Below are 25,083 nucleotides of genomic sequence, written 5' to 3'. Positions count from 1 at the left end.
AATTGTCATTCAAGACAGCTTTGAAGATACACCTATTGCAGCTGCCCACATGACGAGAATTTTTAATACTGGTTTTAACTAGCTTTTTATCTTATGTTGTATTTTTCCATTGTATAATGTCTGTTATTGCATGTATTCTTTGCATTTTTCATTTTGTATGCTCCTATATGGACCCCAGGAAGACTAGCAGTCGCCTTGGCGTCAGCTAATGGGGATCCATTCAATAAACAATAAACAATTCCTCAACTTTATCAGTATTTATTGCAACCTTTCCCAACTTCTTTGTCACGTGTTGCTGGCATCAAATTCTAAAGTTAATGATTATTTGCAAAAAAAAAAAATGTTTATCAGTTTGAACATCAAACATGTTGTCTTTGTAGCATATTCAACTGAATATGGGTTGAAAATGATTTGCAAATCATTGTATTCCGTTTATATTTACATCTAACACAATTTCCCAACTCATATGGAAACGGGGTTTATATATATATATATATATGTCTTAATAAGGTTATCCAAAAAATAGTGCTCGATACCGTAGTAGAGCGCAATATATGTATGTGTGGGGAAAAAAAATCACAAGACTATTTCATCTCTACAGGCCTGTTTCATGAGGGGGGTACCCTCAATCGTCAGGAGATTTTAATGGGAGCATTCGCATACCATGGTTTATATAGGGCACAGAGTGGGTGGGTACAGGCTGGATACAATTTCACCCTCACCTATGAACCCACGCCAGGAAACCAGCCAAAAAAGAACAGAAAACGAAACGGCATCATCTGGTACAACCCCCCATACAGCAAAAACGTCTCAACGAACATTGGACACAAATTCCTCAATCTGATTGACAAACACTTTCCCAAAGACAACAACCTAAGAAAAGTATTCAACAAGAACAACATCAAATTGAGCTACAGCTGCATGAACAATATACGACAAATCATCTCAAACCACAACAAAACAATTGCAAATGAGCCGTCGACCCCCAGTCAGAACGACTCCAAAACCAACAAAGCATGTAACTGTCGAAAGAAACCTGATTGCCCCCTCAACGGGGATGCTTACAAACATCAGTTGTCTACCAATCTAAGGTAATACGCAAGGACATTAACACATCCGACACATATGTAGGATTAACCGAGGGTGAATTCAAAACCAGATGGAACAACCACAAGGCTTCTTTCAGGAACAAAAACCTGCGAAATACCACAGAACTCAGCAAACACATTTGGGACCTCAAAAACAATAATGTTGAATATTCAATAACATGGCAAATTCTTGCATCCAGCACACCTTACAATAGTGGTAATAAAAGATGCAACCTATGCTTGAAAGAGAAACTGTTTATTATCTACCGTCCAGACCTGTCATCCCTCAACAAGCGCAGCGAAATTGTAACAACATGCCGCCATAGACGGAAACACCTCCTAGGTAACACATGAACCAATCACCACGCCCCTAGGCCAGCCTGTACCCACCCACTCTGTGCCCTATATAAACCATGGTATGCGAATGCTCCCATTAAAATCTCCTGACGATTGAGGGTACCCCCCCTCATGAAACAGGCCTGTAGAGATGAAATAGTCTTGTGATTTTTTTTCCCCACACATACATATATATATATATATATATATATATATATATATATATATATATATATATATATATGTATACATATATATACATTTATATATATGCATAGATACATATATGTATCTATGTATATATATATATATATATATATATATATATATATATATATATATATATATATATATATATATATATATATATAAAATATATATATGTATCTATGTATATATATATATATATATATATATATATATATATAAAATATATATATATATATATATATATATATATATATATATATATATATATATACATAGATACATATATGTATCTATGCATATATATAAATGTATATATATGTATACATATATATATATATATATATACATATATATATTCATTACCAGTACTTTAACATTGATATAATTGTATTAGTTTGTTTCCTTAACCCTTATCAAACACAGTGTCATAAAATTGTTCTTCTTTTCAACTCCACAGCATTTTTGTGGACATTATTTATTGAGTGTAAATGACAACAACAAACGTGATCTAAATGACAGTCAAGTTCTGCTATTGACCCCCTTTAAGATGTGGTGTACCTAATAAAGTGGCAATCCAGTTTGCTTTTCCGTCGCACAGCTGGAATGCTTGCATCTGTCGCTACCTGTAAAAAAGAAACAATGCGAGCGTGTGATTAATTAGACGACTAATCACTCAATTGATTCATGTCTTTTTAATCACACGACCTTGAAGTTGAAGAGTGTTTTTATTTCCCTTCATTTTCCTTCAGGGAAAATTCTCAAAATGTTGTTTTCTCTGCTCTATTGCTGCCTATTTGCCGTTTATGAACTCTTAATGAGCCCGTCTGCGCTCTCCTCCCCTGGACAGGAACGAGGTGACCAAACTGAAGTTCGAGGGCAAGATGTTTCACGTTAATTCTACCCAGAAGGAGGTGAGGGCACGACTTGCCGCCATGTGTGTTGTCAATCATTCCGCCTTCTGTCGCCCTCCGTGCCTTTTATTGTCCTGCACCTCTTTTTTTCTATTTCTAACGTGCAGGAAAAAAAGATGGTCCTGACTTACTTTGCACCCACACCTGAGGCATGCAAGCACCTATGGAAGTGCGGCGTGGAGAACCAAGCCTTCTACAAGTGAGTTGTTTAGGCTAGACCGTGAGACCTTTTGGCTCCTCCTTATGAAGGAAGTCTTCAGAGGGGAGATATTAAGATCATCTTTCACACAAAGCCTCCAAGGCTGCATTAAAAATGAATGTGTGACTTACTATCACACTGTAAACATATGGAGACTAAATAATACAGTCGTCTTTTTTCCTCACATTCATGTTGTCAATGAGGTGGCGACTTGTCCAGGGTGTACACTGCCTTCCGCCCGAGTGCAGTTGGGATAGGCTACAGTGTTTCTTAACCAATGTTGGGCCGCGAGCGCCCCCTAGAATGTAATATACAGTTAGGTCCATAAATATTTGGACATTGACACAATTTTCAGTATTCCAGCTCTGTACAACACCACAATGGATTTGAAATGAAACAATCAAGATCTGCTTTAAGTGCAGACTTTGAGCTTTAATTTGAGGGTATTTACATCCAAATCAGGTGAACGGTGTAGGAATTACAACACATTTTATATGTGCCTTCCACTTTTTGAGGGACCAAAAGTAATTGGACAAACTAATATAATCATAAATAAAATTGTCATTTTTTTAATACTTTGTTGCAAATCCTTTGCAGTCAATGACAGCCTGAAGTGTGGAAGCCATAGACATCACCAGACGCTGGGTTTGGTCCCTGGTGATGCTTTGCCGGGCCTCTGCTGCAGCTGTCTTCACTTCCTGCTTGTTCTTTGGGCATTTTCCCTTCAGTTTTGTCTTCAGCAAGGGAAATTCATGCTCAATCGGATTCAGGTCAGGTGATTGACTTGGCCATTGCAGGACATTCCACTTATTTGCCTTAAAAAACTATTTGGTTGCTTTCGCAGTATGCTTGGGGTCATTGTCCATCTGCACTGTGAAGCACCGTCCAATGAGTTTTGAAGCATTTGGCTGAATATGAGCAGATAATATTGCCCCAAACACTTCAGAATTCATTCTGCTGCTACTGTCAGCTGTCACATCATCAATAAATATAAGAGATCCAGTTCCACTGGCAGCCATGTATGCCACTACCACCACCATGCTTCACTGATGAGATGCTATGCTTTGGATCTTGAGCAGTTCCTTCCCTCCTCCATACTCTTCTCTTTCCATCATTCTGCTACAAGTTGATCTTGGTCTCATCTGTCCATAAGATGTTGTTACAGAACTGCACTGGCTCTTTTACATGTTTCTTGGCAAACTCTAATCTGGCCTTCCTGCTTTTGAGGCTCACCAATGGTTTACACCTTGTGAAGAACCCTCTGGATTTCCTCTGGAGAAGTTGTCTCTTAATTGTTGACTTGGACACAGATACACCTACCTCCTGGAGACTTTTCTTCATCTGGCCAACTGTTGTGAAGGGCTTTTTCTTGACGAGGGAAAGGATTTTTCTGTCATCCACCACACTTGTTTTCCGTGGTCTTCCAGGTCTTTTGGTGTTGCTGAGCTGAGCAGTGTGTTCTCTCTTTTTAAGAATGTACCAAACAGTTGATTTGGCCACATCTAATGTTTTTGCTATCTATCTGATGGCTTTGTTTTGATTTTTCAGCCTAATGATGGCTTGCTTCACTGATAGTGACAGCTCTTTGGACTTCATATTAAGAGATGACCTCCCCAGATTCCAAATGAATATACCACACTTGAAATGCCATCTAGGCCTTTTATCTGCTCTTTGTAAATGAAATAAATGAAAAAAAAACAAGGGAATAACACAAACGTGGCCATGGAACAGCTGAGTAGCCAATTGTCCAATTACTTTTGGTCCCTTAAAAGGTGGAAGGCACATATAAAATGTGTTGTGATTCCTACACCGTTCACCTGATTTGGATGTAAATACCCTCAAATTAAAGCTCAAAGTCTGCACTTAAAGCACATGTTGATTGTTTCATTTCTAATCCATTGTGGTGTTGTACAGAGCTGGAATACTGAAAATTGTGTCAATGTCCAAATATTTATGGACCTAACTGTATCTGTTTTTCAGCTGTGGTCCGTATAGGCAGCAGCGATACTCAGCTGTAATACACTTTTCCACCACTTGTGGCAGTAATGACAATACAAAACAAACAGAAGAAGTCTGGCACTAAAGTAGTAGAGAAATTTCTCAAGGGCAAAAATTATGACTAAAGTGATGAAGCTGTATTTCATTTGCACTTCAATTTTATAGACAGTTTAGTTAAGAAACATATGTATTATTAATTGAGTTTATTTATTTTAGCACAACATAATACATATTGTATGTAAATGTATGTTTATTTGGTTAGTACTGACCTAAGCCTAAGGTTATTGTTAAATTAATTATATCATCTTTGTGATTAACACATGCTTTTCATTTGACAAGGTAGTAAACTGTTCAGTAGGTTAGATATAATTATTGATTAGTGGGACAGGGAGAAAATGCTGTAGTTTATAAATTAATTAATATTTCTCTGCGGCCCGGTAGCAAATGCGTCACGGACTGGTACCGGACGGGGACCACTGCTCTATATTTTCTTTTTCAAATATTTATGGCAAAGAATAATCCTTGCTACTGAGTCAAAGATCATCAATACAACAGGAGTTCTATGCTATTTTAAGGACTCACTGATAAAAAAGAAATACATTAGTCAAAGATCATCTATGTAACAGGAGTGTGTTGCGGTTTTTAAGGATCTATTCACTGATAAAAATACAAATAATACACTAGTCAAAGATTCTTTAAATGACAGGTGTGCCCTTCTTTTCTAAGGACTTATTTCAAAATAAAAATACTTGTTTTTAAGGATCCTAAAAATAAAAGCACACTCATTCCTGTCATACAGAGGATCTTTGAATCATTTATACTTTTTTCATCAGTAAGTCTTTAAAAAAAAAAAGAGAAGACTCCTGTTGTATAAATAATCTTTGACTATTGTTTTTTTTTTTTGCAGTACGTCCTGAAAAAAGAAGAGCACTCCTGTCATATGTAGAGAATCTTTAACTCGTGCAGTGGTTCTCAAACTTTGTTCCACTAAGTACCACCTCATTATTATTTGGCTCTCCAATTACCACCAGAATAACCAACATTAGAATACAGTACATAGCAGAGGTGTGGACTCGAGTCACATGACTTGGACTCGAGTCAGACTCGAGTCATGAATTTGATGACTTTAGACTCGACTTGACAAAATGTAAAAAGACTTGCAACTCGACTTAGACTTTAACATCAATGACTTGTGACTTCACTTGGACTTGAGCCTTTTGAATTGACATGACTTGACACGACTTGCTACTTTCCCCAAAACCCAAAGATGAAAAAGTTCTTCGGGAGCGCTCCGTATTTTTCATTGTGTACTTGTCTATCAGCGTTGCGTGTGTCAGCTGGTGTGCTCTCAGTACAACAGCCAATCAAATTAGATCTACTTTGTTTTCATCACACAGCATTCATCCAATCAAATTGTAGGACAACCAACGAAGAAGACATGTCCAAACCACACGCCAGTGAACAAAAAATGATACCTAAAATAATTTTGTTTGGGTATAAAAATTACGAGGTGGTCAACACAAAACGGTTTGCAGTATGCAACACATGCGGTTCCAAAATGACTGATGGAGAGGCAACAACTTCCAACTTCGTCCGGCATTTGAAGTTGCACAAAGAACGGTAAGTTTTGAATGTAAGATAACGTTTATTGGCTAAGTAACGTGACTTTTATTTGCTGTGTAGTTAAATCAGTGAGGCTGTAAACTCACTGCTATCGTTATAACGTTATTGCAAACACGGGAATCTGTTGCAGTTCACTACCTTATTCATACTTTTTGTTCAGTGATTTTTTTTAAGCAGGGTTACGTTAGTCAATATATCACACGTAACGTTAGACGGCGGTCAGCAGCACCGCGTATTTTAGCCACCTAAAAAAAGACAAAAATAGTCAAATAAAGGTCAGTTAAAATGTATACTATATTATGAATATGTGTACCGTTTTAGCTAGCTTTCTGACATACTGTTGGTTGTTTACCTCAGTGGTCCCCAACCACCGGGCCGCGGCCCGGTACTGGTCCGTGGATCGATTGGTATCGGGCCGCACAAGAAAAAAAATTTTTTTCTCTTTTTTTAATTAAATCAACATAAAAAACACAAGATACACTTACAAGTAGTGCACCAACCAAAAAAAACTCTCTCCCCCCTTTTGTTCTGGGCATTGAACATGAAGACTCTTCCTTCACTGTTGCGAGTGGCCATGAGAGTCTTGGCAGTGCCTGCCTCCAGTGCTCCAGTGGAGCGAGTTTTCAGCCATGGTGGCATCATACTACGCCCCCATCGTGCACAAATGACTGACAGACTCTTGGCTAATTTGGTCTTTTGCAAATGCAATGCAGCATAGGGCCCTGACATATAAAAAGTACAACTTTTTTGTTATGTTCACGTATATGTCATGTTTTTTCAATGTTAACACTTTTGTACAAATAAGTACATTTGCACTTTATTTTTCAATGTGTTTGTTCTGTAAAGGAATGAGTTAATGTTTAAAATGACTGGTTAATAGTGCTATTATAAAGTGCAATGTCAGCACAATTTTCTTTCCTGCAATTTAAAATGCACTTGTTTTAATAAATAAATACAGCGTTTGAAAAGCATACACAATCTGTGTTAATATATTAGTCTGTGGTTAAAAGGACTTGAAAGGACTCGAAACTCAAAATGCAGGACTTAGGACTTGACTTGAGACTTTCCAGTCTTGACTTTGGACTTGACTCGGGGCTTGCCTGTCTTGACTCGGGACTTGACTCGGACTTGAGGGCAAAGACTTGAGACTTACTTGTGACTTGCAAAACAATGACTTGGTCCCACCTCTGGTACATAGTAGGCTTAAGTATCCATTTAAAACAAGGCAGTTTTTTTAACAAGTATATTTCATATTTTTGGCCACACAGTTTGAACAGTAACACTGTGTTTGAATATAGGAAAATAAAATAGTCTACTTTAATTTAAGTTATTCCTTGGCGTACCGCTAGTGGCACACACACCACAGTTTAAGAATCACTGCACTAGTTGAATATCCTCTATATGACAGGAGCTCTGCTTTAAAAAAAAAATAAAAAAAAAAAGACTAGCACTGGAAGTCAACAATCCTTTAAATAGGAGCTCTTTTTTTTAAGAACCGACAACAAAATCATGGTCAAATATTCTTTATGACAGGAGTGTGCTGTTGTTTTTAAGGATCGACTGATTTATAAAAATCCCCACAAGTCAAAGATCCTCTATGTTTCAGAGGTTCTGTGCTATTATTACAACAATTCTTCTTATGTTTGTGATGATTTTTTCTTCCTTGTTCCTTGTGGTGTTTGTCACGTCAAGGCTGGAGAAGTCCAGTCAGGTGCGCACCATGTCCAGCAGCAACTTGTTCTTCAAGGGCAGTCGTTTCCGTTACAGGTACAAAGTACTCAGTGGTACACACGAAATAAGGGTTTTTTATTTTTATTTTTGCAGTACAACGGAGTACAGTAATATTTCTGCACAAAATGTGCACTTTATAATCACAACATACAGTACACACATTACATGAAACATCCTGCTTCACACATATCATTCTGCATTTGTTCTTACTGGTACTTATATATATTAACGCTATTAACTTTAGCGTTAATATATATAATATAATATAATATATATAATATATATATATATATGTATATAATATATATATATATATATATATATATATATATATATATATATATATATATATATATATATATATATATATATATATATATATATGTATGTGTGGGGAAAAAAATCACAAGACTATTTCATCTCTACAGGCCTGTTTCATGAGGGGGGGTACCCTCAATCGTCAGGAGATTTTAATGGGAGCATTCGCATACCATGGTTTATATAGGGCACAGAGTGGGTGGGTACAGGCTGGCCTAGGGGCGTGGTGATTGGCTCATGTGTTACCTAGGAGGTGTTTCCGTCTATGGCGGCATGTTGTTACAATTTCGCTGCGCTTGTTGAGGGATGACAGGTCTGGACGGTAAATAATAAACAGTTTCTCTTTCAAGCATAGGTTGCATCTTTTATTACCACTATTGTAAGGTGTGCTGGATGCAAGAATTTGCCATGTTATTGAATATTCAACATTATTGTCTTTGAGGTCCCAAATGTGTTTGCTGAGTTCTGTGGTATTTCGCAGGTTTTTGTTCCTGAAAGAAGCCTTGTGATTGTTCCATCTGGTTTTGAATTCTCCCTCGGTTAATCCTACATATGTGTCGGATGTGTTAATGTCCTTGCGTATTACCTTAGATTGGTAGACAACTGATGTTTGTAAGCACCCCCCGTTGAGAGGGCAATCAGGTTTCTTTCGACAATTACATCCTTTGTTGGTTTTGGAGTCGCTCTGTCTGAGGGCCGACGGCTCATTTGCAATTGTTTTGTTGTGGTTTGAGATGATTTGTCGTATATTGTTCATGCAGCTGTAGCTCAATTTAATGTTGTTCTTGTTGAATACTTTTCTCAGGGTGTTGTCTTTGGGAAAGTGTTTGTCAATCAGATTGAGGAATTTGTGTCCAATGTTCGTTGAGACGTTTTTGCTGTATGGGGGGTTGTACCAGATGATGTCGTTCCGTTTTCTGTTCTTTTTTGGCTGGTTTCCTGGCGTGGGTTCATAGGTGAGGGTGAAATTGTATCCGCTTTCATCAAGGGCTTTTTGGTACGGGGGGGTTGCTTGGTCAAATTCAGCTTTGCTAGATGACAGCATCGATAGCCTTTTATTGATTCCGGTAGGTATTCTTTTCGTGGTGGTGGGTACCAAAAAGCCCTTGATGAAAGCGGATACAATTTCACCCTCACCTATGAACCCACGCCAGGAAACCAGCCAAAAAAGAACAGAAAACGGAACGACATCATCTGGTACAACACCCCATACAGCAAAAACGTCTCAACGAACATTGGACACAAATTCCTCAATCTGATTGACAAACACTTTCCCAAAGACAACACCCTAAGAAAAGTATTCAACAAGAACAACATTAAATTGAGCTACAGCTGGATGAACAATATACGACAAATCATCTCAAACCACAACAAAACAATTGCAAATGAGCCGTCGGCCCTCAGACAGAGCGACTCCAAAACCAACAAAGGATGTAATTGTCGAAAGAAACCTGATTGCCCTCTCAACGGGGGGTGCTTACAAACATCAGTTATCTACCAATCTAAGGTAATACGCAAGGACATTAACACATCCGACACATATGTAGGATTAACCGAGGGAGAATTCAAAACCAGATGGAACAATCACAAGGCTTCTTTCAGGAACAAAAACCTGCGAAATACCACAGAACTCAGCAAACACATTTGGGACCTCAAAGACAATAATGTTGAATATTCAATAACATGGCAAATTCTTGCATCCAGCACACCTTACAATAGTGGTAATAAAAGATGCAACCTATGCTTGAAAGAGAAACTGTTTATTATTTACCGTCCAGACCTGTCATCCCTCAACAAGCGCAGCGAAATTGTAACAACATGCCGCCATAGACGGAAACACCTCCTAGGTAACACATGAGCCAATCACCACGCCCCTAGGCCAGCCTGTACCCACCCACTCTGTGCCCTATATAAACCATGGTATGTGAATGCTCCCATTAAAATCTCCTGACGATTGAGGGTACCCCCCTCATGAAACAGGCCTGTAGAGATGAAATAGTCTTGTGATTTTTTTCCCACACATACATATATTGCGCTCTACTACGGTATCGAGCACTATTTTTTGGATAACCTTATTAAGACGTATATATATATATATATATATATATATATATATATATATATATATATATATATATATATATATATATATATATATATATATGTATTTAAATATATGCATATATACAAAACCCAAAACCAGTGAAGTTGGCACGTTGTGTAAATCGTAAATAAAAACAGAATACAATGATTTGCAAATCCTTTTCAACGTATATTCAATTGAATAGACCGCAAAGACAAGATACTTGACGTTCGAACTAAGAAACTTTTTTTTTTTTTGCAAATAATCATTAACTTATAATTAAATGGCAGCAACACATTGCAAAAAAGTTGGCACAGTGGCATTTTTATTACTGTGTTACATGGCCTTTCCTTTTAACAACACTCAGTAAACGTTTGGGAACTGAGGAGACACATTTTTGAAGCTTTTCAGGTGGAATTCTTTCCCATTCTTGCTTGATGTACAGCTTAAGTTGTTCAACAGTCCGGGGGTCTCCGTTGTGGTATTTTAGGCTTCATAATGCGCCACACATTTTCAATGGGAGACATGTCTGGACTACAGGCAGGCCAGTCTAGTACCCGCACTCTTTTACTATGAAGCCACGCTGTTGTAACACGTGGCTTGGCATTGTCTTGCTGAAATAAGCAGGGGCGTCCATGGTAACGTTGCTTGGATGGCAACATATGTTGCTCCAAAACCTGTATGTACCTTTCAGCATTAATGGTGCCTTCACAGGTGTGTAAGTTACCTATGTCTTGGGCACTAATACACCCCCATACCATCACAGATGCTGACTTTTCAACTTTGTGCCTATAACAATCCGGATGATTATTTTCCTCTTTGGTCCGGAGGACACGAAGTCCACAGTTTCCAAAAATTATTTGAAATGTGGACTCGTCAGACCACAGAACACTTTTCCACTTTGCATCAGTCCATCTTAGATGAGCTCGGGCCCAGCGAAGCCGGCGGCGTTTCTGGGTGTTGTTGATAAATGGCTTTGGCTTTGCATAGTAGAGTTTTAACTTGCACTTTTGTGGTGATATCCTTTACACGCTGATGTCGCTTTTTGATGCGGTACCGCCTGAGGGATGGAAGGTCCGTAATGTCATCGCTTACGTGCAGTGATTTGTCCAGATTCTCTGAACCTTTTGATGATATTACGGACCGTAGATGGTGAAATCCCTAAATTCATTTGCAATAGCTGGTTGAGCAATATTGTTCTTAAACTGTTCGACAATTTTTTCACACATTTGTTCACAAAGTGGTGACCCTCGCCCCATCCTTGTTTGTGAATGACTTGAGCATTTCATGTAATCAACTTTTATACCCAATCATGGCGCCCACCTGTTCTCAATTAGTCTGTTCACCTGTGGGATGTTCCAAATAAGTGTTTGATGAGCATTCCTCAACTTTCTCAGTCTATTTTGCCACTTGTGCCAGCTTTTTTGAAACATGTTGCAGGCATCAAATTCAAAATGAGCTAATATTTGCAAAAAATTACTAAGTATTCCAGTTTGAATGTTAAGTATCTTGTCTTTGCAGTTTATTCAATTGAATATAGGTTAAAAAGGATTTGCAAATCATTGTATTCTGTTTATATATATATACAGGTAAAAGCCAGTAAATTAGAATATTTTGAAAAACTTGATTTATTTCAGTAATTGCATTCAAAAGGTGTAACTTGTACATTATATTTATTCATTGCACACAGACTGATGCATTCAAATGTTTATTTCATTTAATTTTGATGATTTGAAGTGGCAACAAATGAAAATCCAAAATTCCGTGTGTCACAAAATTAGAATATTACTTAAGGCTAATACAAAAAAGGGATTTTTAGAAATGTTGGCCAACTGAAAAGTATGAAAATGAAAAATATGAGCATGTACAATACTCAATACTTGGTTGGAGCTCCTTTTGCCTCAATTACTGCGTTAATGCGGCGTGGCATGGAGTCGATGAGTTTCTGGCACTGCTCAGGTGTTATGAGAGCCCAGGTTGCTCTGATAGTGGCCTTCAACTCTTCTGCGTTTTTGGGTCTGGCATTCTGCATCTTCCTTTTCACAATACCCCACAGATTTTCTATGGGGCTAAGGTCAGGGGAGTTGGCGGGCCAATTTAGAACAGAAATACCATGGTCCGTAAACCAGGCACGGGTAGATTTTGCGCTGTGTGCAGGCGCCAAGTCCTGTTGGAACTTGAAATCTCCATCTCCATAGAGCAGGTCAGCAGCAGGAAGCATGAAGTGCTCTAAAACTTGCTGGTAGACGGCTGCGTTGACCCTGGATCTCAGGAAACAGAGTGGACCGACACCAGCAGATGACATGGCACCCCAAACCATCACTGATGGTGGAAACTTTACACTAGACTTCAGGCAACGTGGATCCTGTGCCTCTCCTGTCTTCCTCCAGACTCTGGGACCTCGATTTCCAAAGGAAATGCAAAATTTGCATGGTTGGGTGATGGTTTGGGGTGCCATGTCATCTGCTGGTGTCGGTCCACTCTGTTTCCTGAGATCCAGGGTCAACGCAGCCGTCTACCAGCAAGTTTTAGAGCACTTCATGCTTCCTGCTGCTGACCTGCTCTATGGAGATGGAGATTTCAAGTTCCAACAGGACTTGGCGCCTGCACACAGCGCAAAATCTACCCGTGCCTGGTTTACGGACCATGGTATTTCTGTTCTAAATTGGCCCGCCAACTCCCCTGACCTTAGCCCCATAGAAAATCTGTGGGGTATTGTGAAAAGGAAGATGCAGAATGCCAGACCCAAAAACGCAGAAGAGTTGAAGGCCACTATCAGAGCAACCTGGGCTCTCATAACACCTGAGCAGTGCCAGAAACTCATCGACTCCATGCCACGCCGCATTAACGCAGTAATTGAGGCAAAAGGAGCTCCAACCAAGTATTGAGTATTGTACATGCTCATATTTTTCATTTTCATACTTTTCAGTTGGCCAACATTTCTAAAAATCCCTTTTTTGTATTAGCCTTAAGTAATATTCTAATTTTGTGACACACGGAATTTTGGATTTTCATTTGTTGCCACTTCAAATCATCAAAATTAAATGAAATAAACATTTGAATGCATCAGTCTGTGTGCAATGAATAAATATAATGTACAAGTTACACCTTTTGAATGCAATTACTGAAATAAATCAAGTTTTTCAAAATATTCTAATTTACTGGCTTTTACCTGTATATACAGTCACTACCTACTTAATATGACAAAACAGAATTATACAAAATAAATAATTTAAATCCAATGAATTACTTCTAGGTACACAACACATTTTATAGAGAATATTTATAGTTTTAACAACAAAAACAATGTGAAATAAACTATGAATTATGAAATAAATATATAAATGAACATTTATCATCACTTTTACCTTTTACTGGAGACTCTTGTTGGCGAGAAGAGCGACTACAACTATGACTTCTTTCTTGACATCAATAGTGTTTCTCACCTTCTTTATCAAAGTTGGGCCCTCTGGTGGATTATTTAGCTTTTTTTTATTTTATTTTCTAAAATTAAAAAAATAACAGAGACCGAGTCACTAAATGGACTACTTTACGGGCGATGTATAAATCGGACGGTTACGAAAACCGGGACAAAATTTTCAGTGTACACCGAATCATAGGAAAAGTAAACATATAAAAAAGTAAGGCACAACTCTGACGAACACTTGAAGGTTATTGTTTTGGTTTACACGGGGCCAGGCCTTGGCATAAAAAACTCGATGCGGTTGTTTTAGAGCCACGACCACTGGGGGAAGGTCACATGATCATGGCGACCGGTCACTTCAGTTGCTGATCATCAACGCTGCCGTTGCTTGTTCGACTTTGAGGGAATGACCTCTTGATTACAATTATACTTTGTTTTGGATCAACGTCTAATCAGTGGTGACTCAACATCCGTCCATCCATTTTCTACCGCTTGTGACTCAACATGTCTTTAGTAATTGTTTCAAACAGGTTTAGCAGCACCGCGGCCACGTTCATTCAAAACCCCATCGAGGTAATTGCTAATTTAGCATCCCTTCGAACATAGTCATTGTGACAGATTTGCGGCTCTTTTTCTAAAATAACTGCACTATTTACATTTTTATTGTTGCTGAACCTTTCCCCCATTATTATGTCATATTATGTCTAAATAACATTTCGTCATAATTTTGCGTACTTTTTTCATGAATGCCAAAACAACATGGTAGTTTTGCATAGGCTTCACTGGCGATACCAAATTCTTATCTTTTCCTTTTCGTATAAACTTTGGACATTATCAACACATCACACCAACACATGACTATTGACCTGATTAGTAAGGCAATCAATGATATTGACTGTGATCAAACTGTGGAGGGGGGCGTGGCCTGCGGGCCGGCAGCGAAGCGGGGTGTGGCCAGGACCGGCCTCGAAGTGAGCGACAGGTGCGTAGATGGCCCAGGTGGGCCTTATTATCTAATCACCTGTCGCTCTGTTTAAGCATCAGCCGGGGAGAAGAGGTGGGGGGAGCCAGCAGTCTTTTTAGAGGTTTAAAAAGGCCCTCTGCGAGTAGCCTGCTCCGTCCACTGGACCAGATCTGGAGCCCCCTTTCGGGTGAGGTCCGCAAACCGGGGGATAAGGTAGTAACCTGCCCGACCCAAAAACTGCCTCACCTCTTTTTTCGTCTTGGGGGTTAGGCAGGCCGCAATTGCCGCTGTTTTGTCTACCTGCGGGCGCACCTGCCCTCCTCCCAAGTGGTACCCCAAAATTACGGGGTGCGTAAGGTGCGCACTTGCAGCAACCTCTTCTCCCCGGCTGCTGCTTAAACAGAGCGACAGGTGATTAGATAATAAGGCCCACCTGGGCCATCTACACACCTGTCACTGACTTCGCTGTCGGCCTGCAGGCCACGCCCCCCCTCCACACAAACACATTGGAAACTCGTGCTGTAGCTGTATGGCATTAATGGCTGCTCATCAGTTAATAATACTCATCATGAAGCTATGTGTCTGTCTTTAAAAGCATCAATTGTTCCAAAGATGTATTTCAACACTGAGTGGTACACAAGTGTCCTGTTGGACAAAAAACATGTATTTTATCAAAAGAAATTGTATCCTTTTTTACAAGTGATCCCCTCCCATTTTTCTCATGTAGAGAGTCTGCTGGGAAACATGGCGGGGTTCATAAAGGAAACAATCCACTCATGGTGGTGTTTTCAATTTTATGTGCCAGAAAAAAAGAGACGATATTTTGCAGCAGATAATATGGATGAACTCTAATATTGTAATAGATGGAAAGCCTTTCTTTTGGAAAAATATGTTTGAAAGAGGAATCATTTTTGTCAACGATATTATAAATGAGAATGGTAAGATGATGAAGTATGAAGAATTTATAACTATGTATGGTGATGCTTGCTCAAGCTTTTCATTTAATCAACTAACTGGAGTCATTGGGAAAAGATGGAAACAAATAATTAATTATGGAACTACTAAATTATTAGTTTGTAAACCTCTAATAAGAAATTCGAGTTGGCAAAAAGGAACTAAAATAAATAGAAAAATATACAAGTTTTATTCAATAAAGAAATCTTTGAAGGCTGCCCCATACAACACATTTGGAAAATGGGAGGACTTTTTTGACTGCCCGTTGCCGTGGGATGCCATATTCAAACTAATCTATAAAACTACTATTGATGTGCAAAATCGTTATTTTCAAATTAAAATTAATTATAACTTCTTACCCACGGGGAAAATGTTAAAATGATGGAATATGACAGAGTCAGATGACTGCCCATTTTGTTGTCAGGAGTCTGAATCCACCCTGCATTTGTTTTGGTATTGTCATATTGTGTCTTCTTTTTGGGTGAAAAAATGTGTTTAAGGATTGGTTTGTTTATGAAGCTTGATGTGGTTTCTGTTATTTTGGGAGAGTTCATTGACATCCATCCATCCATCCATCTTCTTCCGCTTATCCGAGGTCGGGTCGCGGGGGCAGCAGCCTAAGCAGGGAAGCCCAGACTTCCCTCTCCCCAGCCACTTCGTCCAGCTCCTCCCGGGGGATCCCGAGGCGTTCCCAGGCCAGCCGGGAGACATAGTCTTCCCAACGTGTCCTGGGTCTTCCCCGTGGCCTCCTACCGGTCGGACATGCCCTAAACACCTCCTTAGGGAGGCGCTCAGGTGGCATCCTGACCAGATGACCGAACCACCTCATCTGGCTCCTCTCGATGCGGAGGAGCAGCGGCTTTACTTTGAGCTCCCCCCGGATGACAGAGCTTCTCACCCTATCTCTAAGGGAGAGCCCCGCCACCCGGCGGAGGAAACTCATTTCGGCCGCTTGTACCCGTGATCTTGTCCTTTCGGTCATAACCCAAAGCTCATGACCATAGGTGAGGATGGGAACGTAGATCGACCGGTAAATTGAGAGCTTTGCCTTCCGGCTCAGCTCCTTCTTCACCACAACGGATCGATACAGCGTCCGCATTACTGAAGACGCCGCACCGATCCGCCTGTCGATCTCACGATCCACTCCTCCCCCACTCGTGAACAAGACTCCGAGGTACTTGAACTCCTCCACTTGGGGCAAGATCTCTTCCCCAACCCGGAGATGGCACTCCACCCTTTTCCGGGCGAGAACCATGGACTCGGACTTGGAGGTGCTGATTCTCATCCCAGTCGCTTCACACTCAGCTGCGAACCGATCCAGTGAGAGCTGAAGATCCTGGCCAGATGAAGCCATCAGGACCAAATCATCTGCAAAAAGCAGAGACCTAATCCTGCAGCCACCAAACCGGATCCCCTCAACGCCTTGACTGCGCCTAGAAATTCTGTCCATAAAAGTAATGAACAGAATGGGTGACAAAGGGCAGCCTTGGCGGAGTCCAACCCTCACCGGAAACGTGTCCGACTTACTGCCGGCAATGCGAACCAAGCTCTGACACTGATCATACAGGGAGCGGACCGCCACAATCAGACAGTCCGAAACCCCATACTCTCTGAGCACTCCCCACAGGACTTCCCGAGGGACACGGTCGAATGCCTTCTCCAAGTCCACAAAGCACATGTAGACTGGTTGGGCAAACTCCCATGCACCCTCAAGGACCCTGCCGAGAGTATAGAGCTGGTCCACAGTTCCACGACCAGGACGAAAACCACACTGTTCCTCCTGAATCCGAGGTTCGACTATCCGGCGTAGCCTCCTCTCCAGTACACCTGAATAGACCTTACCGGGAAGGCTGAGGAGTGTGATCCCACGATAGTTAGAACACACCCTCCGGTTCCCCTTTTTAAAGAGAGGAACCACCACCCCGGTCTGCCAATCCAGAGGTACTGCCCCCGATGTCCACGCGATGCTGCAGAGTCTTGTCAACCAAGACAGCCCTACAGCATCCAGAGCCTTAAGGAACTCCGGGCGGATCTCATCCACCCCCGGGGCCTTGCCACATTGTTCACACAGTTCATTGACAATCATGATTTAATCAATTTAATTATAGTACTCGGTAAAAGGTTTATTTTTAAGGCCAAAAACAGATATTCACTTAGTATTACTTTCTTTAAAACATTTATTCAGTATTTTTTAACTTTAGAAAGTTACATGGTTGAAAACGATAATGATGCCAAAAAACATAAAAAAAAGATGGGAAGTCCTCAAAGGCTTATGTTGAAAGTGTAATTATTTATAGATTATATGCTATCTGTTGTTGTATTCCCTAACTTTTAGTGACCTGAACATAAGCTGGACTGTAAATACTTTTTTTGTTTTTGTTTTTAAAATGTAATTTTGTTTATAGATTACCGTATTTTCCGCACCATAAGGCGCCCTGGGTTAAAAGCCGCGCCTTCAATGAACGGCATATTTCAAAACTTTGTCCACCTATAAGCCGCCCCGTGTTGTAAGCCGCATCTAACTGCGCTAAAGGAATGTCAAAAAAACAGTCAGATAGGTCAGTCAAACTTTAATAATATATTAAAAACCAGCGTTCTAACAACTCTGTTCACTCCCAAAATGTACGCAAATGTGCAATCACAAACATACGTATATCAACATGGACAGAGCTGCGTGAAAAAAGCCACCCGGCCTCTTCGCGTAAACTTAAACTTACCTTAACCACTCGCTCATCTTTTCTTCATCCATCCCTTCGAGTTAGCTTTTATGATGACGCCGGCTGGAAAGGTCTCTTTTGGCAAGGTCTTCCTTTTGAATATCACCATGGGTGGAAGTTTCTGGCCATTAGCATGGCAAGCTAGAACCACAGTGAAGGATGACTTCTCATTCCCTGTGGTGCGAATATTCACCGTACGTGCTCCCGTTCCACAGTGCGGTTCACAGGAATATCAGTTGCTGTGAAATAGTAATCCATGTGCGGATGGAGAGATTGCGTCTTTTCATGAACCGGATCCCTGTCGCTTTGTAGGAGCCATTTTGTGGTCTTTACAGATGTAAACACACAAAGGAAATGAAACGTACGGTGATATCCGCGCGCTTTTTCTTCTTCTACGCGGGCGGGTGGTTGCTTACAGTAGAAGAAGAAGCGCTTCCTGTTCTATGGGGGCGGGTGCTTACCTTGGCGGTTGCTTGCGTAGAAGAAGAAGCGCTTCCTGTTCTACCGGGAAAAAAGATGGCGGCTGTTTACCTAAGTTGCGAGATCGAAACTTTATGAAAATGAATCTTAATATTAATCCATATATAAAGCGCACCGGGTTAAAAGCCGCACTGTCAGCTTTTGAGTAAATTTGTGGTTTTTAGGTGCGGCTAATGGTGCGGAAAATACGGTATATGCAATCTGTTGTGTTCCAAAATTTTCTGGGTTTTTTTTGTTTGTTTGTTTGTTTGTTTGTTTTCTCAGTGTACATGAATGAAGGTGTGTGTTGCTGGACCCGACTTGGACATTATCTGGACTGGACCTGGTTTAAAAAAAAAAAAAAAACAACCTTTAAACAAAGCTAATTTCATTTACAGCCAGGTCTGGTGAAGATAAGGTCCTTTCTTTCTTTTTTTATTTATTTATTTTATTTTTTATTTTTTTATAGATAGGATAAATAAATATTTTCTTGGATAAAGAGGAAAGTAAACAATATAAAAATAATTACATAAGGGAGAAAAGGGAAAGAAAAAATAGTAATTAAATGAAAATGTTAGTGGACCAGCAGCACAAACAATCAAGTGTGCTTCAGGGACTGTGTTGTGTCCCTTGCAGAAGTGTTGTCCATGTTGTGGAAACCAGAGTATTGTTGGCAGAAAGAAACAACCCCTTTTGTGTGAGTGGGTGTGTGTGAGTGTGAATAGGGGAGGGAGGGTTTTTTTTTCTTCTGGGTTGATGCACTAGTTGAAAGTGTATCGTGTGTTTTTTTCTATGTTGATTTAATAAAAAAAAAATAATAAAAAAAATAATACCGTATTTTCCGCACTATTAGCCGCACCTAAAAACCACAAATTTACTCAAAAGCTGACAGTGCGGCTTATAACCCGGTGCGCTTTATATATGGATTAATATTAAGATTCATTTTCATAAAGTTTAGGTCTCGCAACTACGGTAAACAGCCGCCATCTTTTTTCCCCGTAGAAGAGGAAGCGCTTCTTCTTCTACGGTAAGCAACCGCCAAGGTAAGCACCCGCCCCCATAGAAGAGGAAGCGCTTCTTCTTCTACTGTAAGCAACCACCCGCCCCCGTAGAAGAAGAAGAAGGGCGCGGATATTATGTTTCATTTCCTTTGTGTGTTTTCATCTGTAAAGACCATAAAATGGCTCCTACTAAGCGACAGGTTTCCGGTTCATGAAAAGACGCAATCTCTCCATCCGCACACGGACTACTATTTCACAGCAACTGCCTAAAGACTTTCAAGAAAAGCTGGCTACTTTCCGTGCATATTGTAAAAACAAGATAGCTGAAAAAAAGATCCGGCCAGAGAACATTATCAACATGGACGAGGTTCCACTGACTTTTGATATTCCTGTGAACCGCACTGTGGATACAACGGGAGCACGTACGGTGAATATTCGCACCACAGGGAATGAGAAGTCATCCTTCACTGTGGTTCTAGCTTGCCATGCTAATGGCCAGAAACTTCCACCCATGGTGATATTCAAAAGGAAGACCTTGCCAAAAGAGACCTTTCCAGCCGGCGTCATCATAAAAGCTAACTCGAAGGGATGGATGGATGAAGAAAAGATGAGCGAGTGGTTAAGGTAAGTTTACGCGAAGAGGCCGGGTGGCTTTTTTCACGCAGCTCCGTCCATGTTGATATACGACTCCATGCGCGCCCACATCACGCTGGTTTTTAATATATTATTAAAGTTTGACTGACCTATCTGACTGTTTTTTTGACATTCCTTTAGCGCAGTTAGATGCGGCTTATAACACGGGGCGGCTTATAGGTGGACAAAGTTTTGAAATATGCCGTTCATTGAAGGCGCGGCTTATAACCCAGGGCGCCTTATGGTGCGGAAAATACGGTACTCATCATACTGCTTTCGTTTTGGTTAACACAAACTGTGTTATTAAACAGTGGCCGTGTGGCAAAAGAGGTGATGGAGCAAAGTGCCAAAATCAAACGGGAACCTCCGGAAATACACAGGTAATGATTCTTTCTGGTGTATTATTACTATTTAGAGTGTCTATTCAAGTTTGACAACATGGTGACGTTCATTGGTGTGTGTTCACGGTGCAGGGCCGGCATGGTTCCCAGCCGGAGTTGCCCGTCCATCACTCACGGACCTCGTCTCAGCAGCGTACCGCGCACACGCCGCAGAGCCGTGCACATATCCATCATGGAGGGTATGCATTCCCCGACACTCTAGCGTGGTTATTTTTCCAAGCTGATCGAAAAGTGCACGGAGCCTCATGTGGTTTCATCCGGGAAGTATTCAACATGGCTAACGTTTGTGCTTCTTAAAGTCATTTTCATATGAAAGATCCTCCCCTCCCGTGGGGAAAAAAAAAACACACTTGTTGTTACTCGAGCCGTCTGGCCCCGTTTGCCTCATGACAGCTGGCAGGACATTCTGCAGGTGTGTGCGTCAGTCAACACAGTGCATATTTTTTTCCCCTTTATTTGAATATATAAGTTATAAAAAAAAAAAAAGACATCATGAATGTTAAGATAAAATAAACATAGCCGTGAAAGTTCAATAATAAGGTTGCTTGAATCAAATTGTCTAAGGCCTATGTGTCAAAGTCAAGAATGAATTATCTGATTAGTATTAGAACACAGCATGTCAGGTTAAAACACTGATGACATCTATTAAACAAGACAAGAAGCAAGGAATTAAACAGACAGAATTAAATCTGGCTCAATGAGGAGGAACGCGTACACCTGTACCCTTGTACAGTGTTCCACGCTCTGACGAAAGATTGTACGCCTCCTCTTTTATTTGGACTTTCCCTGACTACATGGCAACAGCTGTTTCTAAGGGAGGGGGGTCGTAAACAGCCATCGCCTTTGTTTACAAACAGTTCAAAGAAAAGGTCGTAAAACAGTTCAAAGAAAAGGTCTGGTCCTGCTTCCTCTCCGCTCTGTAGTTCTCGGGTCAAGACAAAATCTTTCTGTGGATTACAATACATCAAAGAAACAGAACACCTTCATGTTGCTTCCCATCCTACTCAGTGGAGTTTTACAAGCCTTCTTCTCGGTAGGATCAAAGACAGCTTTTGTCTTCTCGCCGGGCGAGCTCATGGCAACGCAAAGTTTTGCGATAACTTAGATACAATTATTCTGACACAGCCTGTTGCTGTTTTGCACGCACCAGTACTCCATCAGTGTTGGTGCTAGGATTTTTTTCAAAAAGTCATAAAAATGGGGTCCCACAGTAAGTTTTTGGGGTCCCCCTTTTTTGTAAGCGTTTTAAAAACAAATGATAAATGTATGCATTATCCTGTTATAGCTCACATTCTCTATATTGTGTTTTGGAAAAAGGTTATCATAAACATGAATTCATTAAAAAAAAAAAATACAAATGTAAATGTATTCAGTTATAAACATTCATTCACTTTCTTCTTTCCTTCATGGATCTAAACTTTACCGCTGCCGGTATTTTTTTTACTGTATTTTTATTGTAATATTATCAGAATGTGTTTGTTATATTTTTGACCAAAATAAGACAAAGAAAACAATCTGAAGTTGTATTTATTTTTTTTAGTTTTAATGCCATGATTTTAAAGGGGAACATTATCACCAGACCTATGTAAGCGTCAATATACAGGTAAAAGCCAGTAAATTAGAATATTTTGAAAAACTTGATTTATTTCAGTAATTGCATTCAAAAGGTGTAACTTGTACATTATATTTATTCATTGCACACAGACTGATGCATTCAAATGTTTATTTCATTTAATTTTGATGATTTGAAGTGGCAACAAATGAAAATCCAAAATTCCGTGTGTCACAAAATTAGAATATTACTTAAGGCTAATACAAAAAAGGGATTTTTAGAAATGTTGGCCAACTGAAAAGTATGAAAATGAAAAATATGAGCATGTACAATACTCAATACTTGGTTGGAGCTCCTTTTGCCTCAATTACTGCGTTAATGCGGCGTGGCATGGAGTCGATGAGTTTCTGGCACTGCTCAGGTGTTATGAGAGCCCAGGTTGCTCTGATAGTGGCCTTCAACTCTTCTGCGTTTTTGGGTCTGGCATTCTGCATCTTCCTTTTCACAATACCCCACAGATTTTCTATGGGGCTAAGGTCAGGGGAGTTGGCGGGCCAATTTAGAACAGAAATACCATGGTCCGTAAACCAGGCACGGGTAGATTTTGCGCTGTGTGCAGGCGCCAAGTCCTGTTGGAACTTGAAATCTCCTTCTCCATAGAGCAGGTCAGCAGCAGGAAGCATGAAGTGCTCTAAAACTTGCTGGTAGACGGCTGCGTTGACCCTGGATCTCAGGAAACAGAGTGAACCGACACCAGCAGATGACATGGCACCCCAAACCATCACTGATGGTGGACACTTTACACTAGACTTCAGGCAACGTGGATCCTGTGCCTCTCCTGTCTTCCTCCAGACTCTGGGACCTCGATTTCCAAAGGAAATGCAAAATTTGCATGGTTGGGTGATGGTTTGGGGTGCCATGTCATCTGCTGGTGTCGGTCCACTCTGTTTCCTGAGATCCAGGGTCAACGCAGCCGTCTACCAGCAAGTTTTAGAGCACTTCATGCTTCCTGCTGCTGACCTGCTCTATGGAGATGGAGATTTCAAGTTCCAACAGGACTTGGCGCCTGCACACAGCGCAAAATCTACCCGTGCCTGGTTTACGGACCATGGTATTTCTGTTCTAAATTGGCCCGCCAACTCCCCTGACCTTAGCCCCATAGAAAATCTGTGGGGTATTGTGAAAAGGAAGATGCAGAATGCCAGACCCAAAAACGCAGAAGAGTTGAAGGCCACTATCAGAGCAACCTGGGCTCTCATAACACCTGAGCAGTGCCAGAAACTCATCGACTCCATGCCACGCCGCATTAACGCAGTAATTGAGGCAAAAGGAGCTCCAACCAAGTATTGAGTATTGTACATGCTCATATTTGTCATTTTCATACTTTTCAGTTGGCCAACATTTCTAAAAATCCCTTTTTTGTATTAGCCTTAAGTAATATTCTAATTTTGTGACACACGGAATTTTGGATTTTCATTTGTTGCCACTTCAAATCATCAAAATTAAATGAAATAAACATTTGAATGCATCAGTCTGTGTGCAATGAATAAATATAATGTACAAGTTACACCTTTTGAATGCAATTACTGAAATAAATCAAGTTTTTCAAAATATTCTAATTTACTGGCTTTTACCTGTATATTGATATATAATGTAGGAACCACAATATTAATAACAGAAAGAAACAACCCTTTTGTGTGAATGAGTGTAAATGGGGGAGGGAGGTTTTTTGGGTTGGTGCACTAATTGTAAGTGTATCTTGTGTTTTTTATGTTGATTTAATAAAAAAAAAAACAAAAAAAAAAACGATACCGATAATAAAAAAAACGATACCGATAATTTCCGATATTACATTCTACATCTCTAGTAAAAAGTAATGTCCACTGCAGTTGAGGGTGGTTGTCAGGAGGATAAGTGAAGAGTTGTATTATTGCTACAAAGTGGAGTGCAGTGGTTTATGGTCAGTGTGAGGACTGAGGCGTCAGGAGAGCTGACGGCGTGTGTTGCAGTGGTATTAATACCTGCACTGAAAATACCCTGGCCATGTTTGTCACAAGCCAGGGTGGGGCCAAGATAGCCGATCCTGTGCGGTCGCCTCACACGAGACAATCTGCAAGTGAAACCCGCCGACGACGGTGCGACTCCGTGGCCTGGACTGAGGGGACTGAGGGGACCGTCAGGATTGTAGGATAAGTCAGGCTTGTACCCGCCGCCACCATGGTGAAGTGTCTGATCCGCATCACCACCCGGGTGAACGTCCACCTGCGTATGATCAACCACTGTTACCGCGACGTGAGGGTGCGCGTGCTGAGCCTGGGGCCCCGTATGTTGGGGAAGGCCCTGGGGGTCTTGCCCTTGTACCCCGCTCTGGACGGGCAGCAGGAGTCGGATAGCGTGACGCCGCTGCCCAGCAGCCATGCAGGTACACCAGGGCCAGCAGAACATCTATTTAGTGCTTTCACTTTTAGAAGAGTATTACTG

The 25,083-nt window shown here is 40.6% G+C and overlaps 1 protein-coding gene across 2 annotated transcripts in view; it reads left to right on the top strand.

Annotated features, from left to right (window-relative positions):
- frmd5a (FERM domain containing 5a) overlaps nt 1-25,083 on the top strand; it is a 312,218-nt gene that overhangs the window by 268,513 nt on the left and 18,622 nt on the right. Inside the window, exons 9-13 of one of the 2 annotated variants that reach the window (XM_061925235.1) lie at nt 2,482-2,545; nt 2,662-2,744; nt 8,058-8,132; nt 20,961-21,029; nt 21,123-21,229. In XM_061925235.1, the coding sequence (XP_061781219.1) occupies nt 2,482-2,545; nt 2,662-2,744; nt 8,058-8,132; nt 20,961-21,029; nt 21,123-21,229 (398 nt within the window). Of the gene's footprint in view, nt 1-2,481; nt 2,546-2,652; nt 2,745-8,057; nt 8,133-20,960; nt 21,030-21,122; nt 21,230-25,083 lie in introns of both variants that reach the window. The other variant, XM_061925234.1, reaches the window with a different exon arrangement.

The sequence above is a fragment of the Nerophis lumbriciformis genome, linkage group LG29 (genome assembly GCF_033978685.3).
Source record: "Nerophis lumbriciformis linkage group LG29, RoL_Nlum_v2.1, whole genome shotgun sequence".
Lineage (NCBI taxonomy): Eukaryota > Metazoa > Chordata > Actinopteri > Syngnathiformes > Syngnathidae > Nerophis > Nerophis lumbriciformis.
The sequence above is the reverse complement of the archived record's forward strand: the minus strand, read 5'-3'. Positions and strand labels throughout refer to the sequence as shown.